Source organism: Sturnira hondurensis, unplaced genomic scaffold (genome assembly GCF_014824575.4).
Source record: "Sturnira hondurensis isolate 20B ecotype Veracruz unplaced genomic scaffold, ASM1482457v3 Scaffold0002638, whole genome shotgun sequence".
Lineage (NCBI taxonomy): Eukaryota > Metazoa > Chordata > Mammalia > Chiroptera > Phyllostomidae > Sturnira > Sturnira hondurensis.
In genome coordinates, this window is record NW_028075269.1 from 9,938,716 (window position 1) to 9,951,330 (window position 12,615).

The window sequence follows — 12,615 nt, forward strand, 5'->3', positions numbered from 1 at the left end:
TGCTAAATAAAAATCCAAGATTTACTTCTGCTTAGATATTTTATAAATTTAAAGTGTCCTTTCTCTGAACTCCCATAATACTTTCTTCATAATTCTATTATGATCCATAATATATACTATGTGACAGTATTGTAATTAATTTGTATGGTATGCTGTGACTATTAAAATTTAAACTCTCTTAGGGCAAGACTGAGTAGTTTTTGAAAGGTTACCAAATAAATATTTTAAAGTTTGAAAGTTCTGTGGTAGACAGTCTTTCATTCCCACTGTATAGATGACCTGGCTTAGAAATACATTTTCTTTAAAACTTTCAACCCACTTTCAGTATTTAGAATCTAATAGATTTTACATTAAAGTCTTGATTTCTATTTTCTTTTCAATAATTGCAAGAGCCGACAGAACAGGTTCAATTTTTCTATATAGCAACAATTTTCTGAAAGGAAGAGATAGGTTGAACCCAATACATAGGCTCTCCAGCTGAACACAATTCCTATTCTATTCACATCACAAGAATGATGAATTTGTGATCCTTCTGCTATTGTTTACCTCTACTCATCACTTATTCTGTGTATGTATCTAATAAAGGAATTTACCAGAAATGCTGTCTAACTTTTAAAAAGCGCATATTATAATTCAATACAAACTTCTTTGTTGATTCAATTATCTGTAGATCATTATTAATTTAAAACATTCTATTTTTTCTAATATTATAATTACCAATTTAGTTCCATAAGGGAAAAAATGAGTAATGTACCTCTCTATTTTGTTAGTTCCAGCATAGTTAAGAAGTGAAATACAGGTTAGTTATGTAATAAAGCCTCTTTATTGACTTTATTTTATTGCCTACTATGTTTGCTTCTTTAATAAACTTTATTGTCTATTTCTGTATGACCCAATTTTATGTTGACTGTATTATTCATTCCAACTCTTTATTAAATATATTAATAGAAGAGCATTAGACAACAAACAGAGATCAGAATACTAGTCTCTTAAAATCTCTGGGTCTTAGGTTGGACTAACGTTATCTCAGGTCACTCTTCTACCTCTAAAATTTTACAATTTCATGATCCTGCGAAAAGACTGACCATGTAGAATACATCTCAAAGATCATATAGAGAAGGAAAATGACAAGAGATGATTCTGATAATCACCATTCATCAATTCACCACATGCTAAGAAAGTGAGGCAGTCTTGTGAGGATTGACTTAGTGTTCAGGACTCACCAAAGAGGACGGATTTTAGAAACTACCCTAGAGGCTTAGTTGGAAGCCCCAAGAGCTATCTATACTCTCGGAGTAGAGAGTAGAAATAAACTAGCCCTCACAAAGACGGAAGCTGAGCCTCTGGTTGCCTCAAACTCTGATAGGTAAGATGATCTGCCCACTCTCACTTCCAGATGCAAAAGTAAATCTCTCTAGAGGAACAGAGCATCAAAGCCTCTCTTTGTAATTTTTCATGCACAAAGTCAGTCATTCAATCAAAATTCATCCTACACCCCAAAAGTAAGATCAAATGACAAAAAAAGAGGAAAAAACATATACTAGAAATAGATCTACAAGACCAGGTATTAGAGTTTATAGGTATAGACTTTAAGATACATGAAACTAATATGTTCAAAAATATATATAACAAAATGGATTTTGGTGAAAAATTGAAAATTAAAAAATTAGAAAATTTAGAACTGAAAAGAAATAAAATTAAGAAAAATAAGATAAAAAATATGAACAGTAAAATGACAACAAACTCACAACTATCAACACCTGAAACAAACTAAGCAAACAACTAGAACAGGTATAGAGCCACAGAAATAGACATCACACGGAGGGTTATCAGTGGAGAGGAGGAAGGGGGAGAATGGGAAATATGGTACAGGAATAAGCAGCATAAATGGTAGGTACAAAATAGACAGGGGGAGGTTAAGAATAGTATGGGAAATGGAGAAGCCAAATAACATATATACGACCCATGGACATGAACTAAGGTAGGGAATGATGGTGGGAGGGGCGGAAGGAAATAAAGGGGAGAGAAAAATGGAACAACTGTAATAACATAATCAATGAAGTATATTTTTTAAATAAATAAAAATAAAGTCAATTTACAAGTCCATAAAAAAATAAAGACATATTCTGACAATACAAAAAAAAAAAAGGTCAGAAAGCCCTGAGTTTTCCATTAACAGACCTTTCAGTATTAGAACTAATTACAAAAACGCAGACTATCCAGGCCAGTTTCTGGAACACATAGAAGATGGCTTCAACATTTTTTACCAAGATAAATAAAGCTCAGAAAACAGCTAAGACCTAAAATTATTCTTTTTTTAAGGTGATTTGAACCATCAAACTCAAGACAATTTAAACAATTACATATTTTCTCTCTATCTGGGAAGATTATAAATCCTAATATTATTCATTTGTTGACTACCCTGGAAATTTAACATGCCTATATAACTAAACAAAGTCTTTAGTCAGTCAATATCTTTACCTTCTAAACATGAAAGGACCTAACAATCAAGCCCATTCAAGCTCATCATTAATTGTGTTTCAATATTTTACTTTCCGCCTTTTTTAGCTTACCTAAATATAATTATTATTACTACTGACGGGATCTAAAAATTTTTCACTTTGCTTTTTGAATGCTAAATAAAAGGATCTCCCCCTGGCTGGCGTAGCTCAGTGGATTGAGCGCAGGCCTGCAAACCAGACGATCACGGTTCAATTCCCAGTCAGGGCACATGCCTGGGTTGCAGGCCAGTTCCTTGCAGGCTAACTACCAGCAGGGGACGCACAAAAGGCAACCATACATTGATGTTTCTCTCCCTCTCTCCTTCCCCCTTAAAGATAAATAAACAAATAAAATCTTTTAAAAATAAATAAATAAATAAAAGGATCTCTTCATAACTACTAAGGGGAAACATTAAAAATTTTCAATGAACACTGGGAGATCAGGGAGGGCATGCAAAGTAATGAATATCTAATAAACAGTTCCCAAATAAGATCTGTTTTTGCCCTGACCATTGTGGCTTAATTGGTTGAGCAACCAACCTCTGGCAAAGTGGAAGGTTGCTGGTTCAATTTCTGGTCAGGGCACATGCCTGGGCTGCAGACTGGGTTGCAGGACCAGTGTGCAACAGGGGTGTGTACAAGAGGTAACCGACTGATTTTTCTCTCATACATCGAGGATTCTTTCCCTCTCTTTCTCCCTCCCTTCCTCCAAAAAAATAAATATATAAAATTTTTAAAAACAAAAAAAAATTCGCCCTGGCTGGCATGGCTCAGTGGATTGAGCACCAAACTGTGAACCAAAGGGTTGCAGGTTAAATTCTCATTCATCGCACATGCCTGGGTTACAGGCCAGGTCCCCAGCTCGAGTACTCAAGAGGCAACCACACACTGATGTTCCTCTCCCTCTCTTTCTCCTTCCCTTCCCCTCTGTATAAAAATAAATAAATAGATAGATAGATAGATATTTTTTTAAAAAAAGACTTCTTCTTACATCACTGTGTCATACATGCCTGTGCAACATTTTGTACAAAAATGTTCACAGTAGCTTCATTCATCATAGCCAATTGGAAATCACACAGGAGTCCATCAATAGGTTAATAAAAGAAACTGTGTTACATTTATAGAACAGAATACTACTCAACAGTAAAAGAAGGACAAATGACTGATATGTTCAATAACATCAATGAATCTCAAAAATATTATAAATTAAAAAACTTACACAAAAGAAAAATATTACATGATTCCATTTATATACATTTCTAGAACAGACATAAACTAATCCATGGTGAAAAAGTAAGAACAATGATTTCCTCTGAATGGATAAAACTGAGGAATAAGTGAAAACAGACATGAAGAAACTTTCCGTGGGTAATAGTAATGATCTGTATCTTGACAAGGGTTTGGGTTACACAGCTGTGTGCATTTATTAAAACTCATGAAATGGTGCACTTAAGACCTATACATTTCATGGTATTTTATATTAAAAGAAAAATGCATAAAGAAATATTGAACTCTAGTTAATAATATCCAAACTGAAGCACACTGATTTTAAACTTACATGGAACTGCATCAAAAAAAGACCAAATATAGAAGGATATATACAAGATTGAGCATATAATCTGGGTAGTGGATGTATTATATCCCCAACTGCTGCTGTAACAAATTACAACAAACTTATTGTCTTAAAACAATTCAAAATTAATTCAGTTACAATTCTGGAGTCAAAAGTCTAAAATGTTTTTTTTTTAATCCTCACCCAAGGACAGTTTATCATTGCTTTGAGACAGAGAAAGAGAGAGAAACACTGATCAGTTACCGCCCATACACACCCTGACTGAGGATCAAACCTGCAACTTAGGTATGTGCACTGACTGGAAATCAAACTCACCACCTTTCAGTGTACAGGATGACACTCCAAACAACTGAGCCACACTGGCCAGGGTTAAATGATCTTACTGAGCTAAAATCAAGGTGTTAGCTGGGCCACATACTTTCTTAAGTCTCCAAGGGATAATTCTTCACCTCCAGCTTCCACCCACATTCTTTTACTCACACCTTCCTTCCACCATCTTCAAAGCCATCAGCATAACATCTCAAGTCTCTCTGTGACCATGTTCCCTACTTCTATTGTCCCATCTTTTTCTCTGATCCTGATAACCCTTCCTCTTTTTAAAAATTATTTATTTATTTATTTATTTTTAGATTTTATTTATTTATCTTTAGAGGGGAAGGGAAGAAGACAGGGAGAGAAATATCAATGTATGGTTGCCTCTCGTGAGTCCCCTGCTAGGAACTGGCCTGCAACCCAGGCATGTGCCCTGACTGGGAATCAAACCACGATCCTCTGGTTCCCAGGCACACACTCAATCCACTGAGCTACACCAGCCAGGGCCCTTCCTCTTATAAGAGCCCTGTGAATACACTGGGCCCACCTGAATAATTCAGCATAACTTATCTCAAAATTCATAACTATATCACATCTGCAAAGTCCCTTCTGCTGTGTAAGGTAACATATTCAGAGGTTCTGAAGGTTAAGATGTAGACTTCATTGGGACGCCATTATTCTGCTTACCATAGTGGGTATATGGATGTTCACTGTGAAATTCTTTAAACTATTAGGTATTTTTAGAATTTTCCTAATAAAATATGGGGGGGGGGTTAAAATACAACAATATGGATAAAGTGTTATCATTATGTAAATGTAAAAATCAATGATTATCTTTTTCCAGTAAGAGAGAAAATGTATCCCCCTTTTAAGAATAAAGTTCTCCTTTAAATGATAAATGTTATTAAAAGTAGTGTATGCACCTGCATTTGGTTGTTTAAAATACCACTCCTACTGCTACTCTGAAATTTTTCAAAAGATTTTTAAAGGAAGCTTATTTTTCAAGTTGGAAATACAAGCATACCAAAATATGTTTGAAACATAGTAAAACAGAATAAAAGTTTTAAACAGTTATCTAAACTTGCATTACTTAGAAAAGATACACAATTATCCAGATATTCTTTTTTTAGCAGGATTTCTTCTTCATTAAATAGACTTTTGTTATTTTGCTAATAACTATCTTTAGACAGGATGAACAATGTAGTTAACTTTTCTTATTATGACAACAAATTTTAATACTTTTAAATCCTAGAACAAGGTTCATATAATAAAAATGCTTCAAATCTTTTTTTCCCCTCATAGGTAATTTTCAGGAAGTTACCAATAAGAATTCTATTGATTCTTCTTGCTGTCTCTACTGTTCTATCTTCATACAAAAGTCCTAATGACCTCATCCATAGATCATTACAATAGTTTGACTTTGTTTTCTTCTCTTTAAAATTTACCAAGCCCAAATTGTCTTAGGCAGCTAACAATATACTCAAATTTATATCCACAGAATCTCAGAAATGAAATGCTTTTAAGTTTTAAACAATATAGATCTCCTGCCAAAACAAAACATCTTTTAGAATTTTATACTAAGTCTCTCCTTTCTAAAAATCTCAAGGTTATCACTCTAAAACTAATATTTTATTCTTTGAACTATGAATACTTACCACATACATTTATGTTGTCACTTAATCGTGTATATTGCCTTGTGTTCATTATTTAGTCATTTCATACACACACTTAACTCATAACCACAACAAAAATGTAATCTCCTGAAGAAGAGTTTTTTAATCAGCCATAGTGTCTAACTATAGTGCTATCTATGCATTCCAAGGCACTCAATAAATATTAGCTGATCTATCTAGTATTTAACAATCTGTAAATGTTATATTTTTTGCTTTAATTTATAAATTCTCCTTTCCCATTCCCTGATGCCAACTAAATCTACCCCTTTCTCTTTTGCTTCATTATTTGAACTGTATTTCTTCTTTCTAAATAAGAGGTTATTTTGCCCTGGCTGGTGTAGCTCAGTAGATTGAGCACGGGCCTCAAAACTAAGGAATCACGGTTCAATTCCCAGTCAGGGCACATGCCTGGGTTGCAGGCCAGTTTCCAGCGGGGGACATGCAAGAGGCAACCATACATTGATATTTCTCTCCCCCTCTCTCCTTCCCTGCCCCTCTAAAGATAAATGAGTAAAATCTTTTTTAAAAAGAGGTTATTTTGTCAAGTCTCTTTTTTTTCATTAAACAAAAAACCTGCACAAATCAAGTGATTAAAAAAAGCATTTTAAAAAGGTACTTACCCGTCTCATACGTAATTCTTCTAATGCTTCCAATAAACTTGTTTTGAAATCTAATAGCTGAATAGAAAACAATGTCTCTGAAGAACTTTGAAGAGCAAAGGTAGATAATGATGANGTTGCCTCTCGTGAGTCCCCTGCTGGGAACTGGCCTGCAACCCAGGCATGTGCCCTGACTGGGAATCAAACCACAATCCTCTGGTTCCCAGGCCCGCACTCAATCCACTGACCTACACCAGCCAGGGCCCTTCCTCTTATAAGAGCCCTGTGAATACACTGGGCCCACCTGAATAATTCAGCATAACATCTCAAAATTCATAATTATATCACATCTGCAAAGTCCCTTCTGCTGTGTAAGGTAACATATTCAGAGGTTCTGAAGGTTAAGATGTAGACTTCATTGGGACGCCATTATTCTGCTTACCATAGTGGGTATATGGATGTTCACTGTGAAATTCTTTTAACTATTAGGTATTTTTAGAATTTTCCTAATAAAATATAGGGGGGGTTAAAATACAACAATATGGATAAAGTGTTGTCATTATGTAAATGTAAAAATCAATGATTATCTTTTTCCAGTAAGAGAGAAAATGTATCCCCCTTTTAAAAATAAAGTTCTCCTTTAAATGATAAATGTTATTAAAAGTAGTGTATGCACCTGCATTTGGTTGTTTAAAATACCACTCCTACTGCTACCCTGAAATTTTTCAAAAGATTTTTAAAGGAAGCCTATTTTTCAAGTTGGAAATACAAGCATACCAAAATATGTTTGAAACATAGTAAAACAGAATATAAAGTTTTAAACAGTTATCTAAACTTGCATTACTTAGAAAAGATACACAATTATCCAGATATTCTTTTTTTAGCAGGATGTCTTCTTCATTAAAGAGACTTTTGTTATTTTGCTAATATCTATCTTTAGACAGGATGAACAATGTAGTTAACTTTTCTTATTATGACAACAAATTTTAATACTTTTAAATCCTAGAACAAGGCTCATATAATAAAAATGCTTCAAATCTTTTTTTCCCCTCATAGGTAATTTTCAGGAAGTTACCAATAAGAATTCTATCGATTCTTCTTGCTGTCTCTACTGTTCTATCTTCATACAAAAGTCCTAATGCCCTCATCCATAGATCATTACAATAGTTTGACTTTGTTTTCTTCTCTTTAAAATTTACCAAGTCCAAATTGTCTTAGGCAGCTAACAATATACTCAAATTTATATCGAGAATCTCAGAAATGACATGCTTTTAAGTTTTAAACAATATAGATCTCCTGCCAAAACATCTTTTACAATTTTATATTAAATCTCTCCTTTCTAAAAATCTCAAGGTTATCACTCTAAAACTAATATTTTATTCTTTGAACTATGAATACTTACCACATACATCTATTTTGTCACTTAATCATGTATTGCCTTGTGTTCATTATTTAGTCATTTCATACACACACTTAACTCATAACCACAACAAAAATGTAATTTCCTGAAGAAGAGTTTTTTAATCAGCCATAGTGTCTAACTATAGTGCTATCTATGCATTCCAAGGCACTCAATAAATATTAGCTGATCTATCTAGTATTTAACAATCTGTAAATGTTATATTTTTTGCTTTAATTTATAAATTCTCCTTTCCCATTCCCTGATGCCAACTAAATCTACCCCTTTCTCTTTTGCTTCATTATTTGAACTGTATTTCTTCTTTCTAAATAAGAGGTTATTTTGCCCTGGCTGGTGTAGCTCAGTAGATTGAGCACGGGCCTCAAAACTAAGGAATCACGGTTCAATTCCCAGTCAGGGCACATGCCTGGGTTGCAGGCCAGTTTCCAGCGGGGGACATGCAAGAGGCAACCATACATTGATATTTCTCTCCCCCTCTCTCCTTCCCTGCCCCTCTAAAGATAAATGAGTAAAATCTTTTTTAAAAAGAGGTTATTTTGTCAAGTCTCTTTTTTTTCATTAAACAAAAAACCTGCACAAATCAAGTGATTAAAAAAAGCATTTTAAAAAGGTACTTACCCGTCTCATACGTAATTCTTCTAATGCTTCCAGTAAACTTGTTTTAAAATCTAATAGCTGAATAGAAAACAATGTCTCTGAAGAACTTTGAAGAGCAAAGGTAGATAATGATGAGTCAGTCTTAAAATCATCCTCCATATTAACATTTATTTCCTGTAATACAAAAAGGGTTTGACTGTAAAAAAAAAAAGCATTTATCTAGGTTTTTCACATAGAAGTATAGCTGGCAAAAAATGTAACAACCTGTATCCCATAATCCTCCAGGTTTAACAGTGAATAAGTTTTGTCCCTACTCCTATTCTGATCTTGATACACAAAGCACTTAGCAAAAAATTACTGAATCTCATTTCTTTGTGACTGAGGCTTTTTTTGTTACCCTGGTACCCTCGAGGGCTAAATTTTCTGCCCCTGACACCTGTTTCCTAAAGGCTGGGTTCCTAACGCTGCAGGGAAAACGTGGCCCTTCACTAACTATTTTATGCCAAGGCTCAGAGAAACACTGTGCTTCCTAAACCTCACCTTGGTATAGCACTTCATAAGGATAGTGTGAGTGCTAATTAAAAACAATGTAATCTTTAAACCCAATAAAGTCAAAAGAGAAAGACTGGGGTGACTGCTTTTTATTTAAAACCAAGACACTTAACTATCTTTTTCAACTCAGAAAATACATGAGTTAGGTGGCAAAAACTTTTCTTTTCAACTTGCATTGTAATAATTATCAATTCACAGGTATTTGCAAAGAAAGAGACAGAGAGTTCTACACACCACTCACCCTCTCCCCATCTTAAGATCTTGTATAAAATAGTACAATATAAAAACTGTGTATCTGACACTGGTACAATCCAAAGAGCTTAGAAAATTAAAGATGAAGACTTTCGAAATACATATTAATTCAAATAAAAATAAGAAGTTCATGAAATCCTAACATTAAATAACTTTTTAATTAAAATTACATTTTCCTAAACAAAAAAATTGCAATGAAAATGCACTGTTTTGTATTTGCAAAGCTCTTTCATGTATGTAAAAGAAGACAATTGGTCAATTCAGTATGTTGCAATATATTATTCAGTTTATTAAAAACTCCACTGTAGTCTAATGAGAAAATGAAGAATGCCAATAAGACTATTGTATTATTATGAAAATATTTTTAACCTTGCAGACCCCCTGCAAGGATCCTCCCACACTTTGAGAACCACTGGTGTAAACTGACCACTGAGTCACCCAACAGTTATCAGTATACCAGAAAAATGGAAGTAAGGCAGTAGTGACTGTGGGTGATACAAGTAAACTAATTATTATAACAGGATGTAAAAAAATACAGTAAAAGTGTACACATCAAGAAACAGAATTACATTACAGATGACCGTTGAACAACATAGGTTTGAACTGCACAGGCCCACTTACACTCAGATTTTTTTTTCAGTAAATACCTGTGCAGTTTTCAACCCGCAGCTGGGAGTCTATGGAAGTGGAGGGCCAACTATAAGCATTGATCCACACTATTTTATGTAGGGGACTTGAGCACGTAAGCAGATCTTAGCACCTTTAGGGGGTCGCGAAACCAGATACTGAGGAACAACTGTTTGTAGTTAAGTTTTGGGGGAGTGGAAAGTTACATGCAGATTTTTAACTGCATGGGGCTAAGCATCCCTAACCCTTGTGTCATTCAAGAGTGAACTGTATTTAGATGTATAAAGGTAAATACCAGAAGAAATCGGCAAAGCAATTAAATATAGCTGACTCTGGGACACTAGAATGGGGAAATATAGGTCACGTGATTGCTGTTTTCCAATGCATGCTTACCCGCCCTATTTCTTTCTAACCAGACACAAATAGTACTTTGGTTAAAATTAAAAATTAACAAAGCAAAGCAAAGAAAGAAAATTAAACAGGACCTGGCTGGCGTAGCTCACTGGACTGACTGTGAACCTGCTAACCAAAGAGTCGCCAGTTTGATTCCCAGTCACAGCACATGCCTGGGTTGCAGGCCAGGTACCCAATTAAAGGAATGCAAGAGGCAACCACGTATTGATGTTTCTCTCCCTCTTTTTCTCCCTCCCTTCCCATNTTGTGTCATTTAAGAGCGAACTGTATTTAAATGTATAAAGGTAAATACCAGAAGAAATCGGCAAAGCAATTAAATATAGCTGACTCTGGGACACTGGAATGGGGCAATATAGGTCACGTGATTGCTGTTTTTCAATGCATGCTTACCCGCCCTATTTCTTTCTAACCAGACACAAATAGTACTTTGGTTAAAATTAAAAATTAACAAAGCAAAGCAAAGAAAGAAAATTAAACAGACCCTGGCTGGTGTAGCTCACTGGACTGACTGTGAACCTGCTAACCAAAGGGTCGCCAGTTTGATTCCCAGTCACAGCACATGCCTGGGTTGCAGGCCAGGTACCCAATTAAAGGAATGCGAGAGGCAACCACATATTGATGTTTCTCTCCCTCTCTTTCTCCCTCCCTTCCCATCTCTCTAAAAATAAATAAATAAATCTTTTTTAAAAAATTAAGCAGGCCCTGGCTGGTATAGCTCAGTGGATTGAGTGCCGGCCTGTGAACCAAAGGATCGCAGTTCGATTCCCAGTCAGGGCACATGCCTGGGTTGCAGGCCAATTCCCAGCAGGGGATGCACAAGAGGTAAACATGCATTGATATTTCTCTCCCTGTCTCCTTCCCATCCCCTCTAAAGATAAATAAATAAAATCTTTTTAAAAAATTAAACAGGACATGACCCTGCCCTATGTTTATCCAATATAAGATTGGTCTTATATAGCTAATAATTATGGTAAATGTATATAGATATACATAGGTATAACAGACACACAAATATATAGGAGGACATAGAGTTAGAATTCTTTTGGCAGTAGATAATATAAAGTCTGGCTGAAATTAGCTTAAACAAGAAGAGCATTTATTATTTTACATTATGGAAGTACAGAGGTTGGGTAGACTCCTGGTGTGATTATAACTGGTGCCTGAACAATGTTGTCAAGGGCCAAGTTTCTCTTTGCCACATCTAGGGAGAGGGTGAAGACCATTCTCAGCAATCAGACTGTCAACACTCCAGAAAATGTCATCACTCAGAAGGGACACAGTTATTGTGTCCAGAGACTCCAGAGGCACCCTGCACAGGGACTTCAATCACATCAATGCAGAACTCAGTCTCCTTGGAAAGAAAAAGAGGCTCAGGGTTGATAAATGGTGGGGAGACAGAAAGGCACTGGCTACCATCAGCACTATTTGTAGCCAAATAGTGACCATGGTCAAAGGTGTTACACTAGGCTTCCCTTATAAGGTAAGGTCTGTGTGTCCACTCACTTTCCCATCAGCGTCCTTATTCAGGGGAATGGTTATCTTACTGCAATCAGAAACTCCTTAAGTAAAAAACACATCCACAGAGTTTCAATGAGGTCAGGTTTTGCATGTTTTCAATATCTCAAGCCCAGAAGGATGAGTTGGTTCTTACAGGGGATAGCACAAACTGGTTTTAAATTCAGCTGCTTTGATTCTGCAAGCCACAACAGTTAAAAAGAAGGACATCAGAAAATGGATAGTATCCATGTTTCTGGAATACAAACAGTTCAGTAGGCTGATGCAAAAGATCCACTTTCTCCAGATACAGCAAGATGCCAGATGATTCCTCAGACTTACTTGTAATGTTTTCAAGGTGCAACAAAAACATGTATTGATTTGGGGGAAAATAAAGGACCAAGGTTCTTCCCTCATCACTACACCCTGCTATTCTCACTGCCCTCAAGCTGACTCCTCTTGTGGTCAGATAGCTTCAGCAATTCCAGGTGTAATGAGTAGACAATACTCAGCACAAGCAAGGGCTCATTTCCTCCCAAGATGCTTTCTTAGGAATGAGGAAAATTAGCTCAGAAGCCTCCTATCAGAATACACTTCCCTT

The 12,615-nt window shown here is 35.5% G+C and overlaps 1 protein-coding gene and 1 pseudogene across 1 annotated transcript in view; one reads left to right on the forward strand and one right to left on the reverse strand.

Moving 5' to 3' along the window:
- Positions 1-8,852, reverse strand: part of CCDC73 (coiled-coil domain containing 73) — an 83,267-nt gene extending 74,415 nt beyond the window's left edge. Inside the window, exon 1 of the mRNA XM_037040456.1 lies at positions 8,697-8,852. Coding sequence (XP_036896351.1) covers positions 8,697-8,834 — 138 coding nt within the window. The 5' untranslated portion in view covers positions 8,835-8,852. The remainder of the gene's footprint in view (positions 1-8,696) is intronic.
- Positions 8,853-11,687: 2,835 nt separating this feature from the next.
- LOC118983198 (60S ribosomal protein L9-like) lies at positions 11,688-12,342 on the forward strand (annotated as a pseudogene).
- The last annotated feature ends 273 nt before the right edge of the window (positions 12,343-12,615 follow it).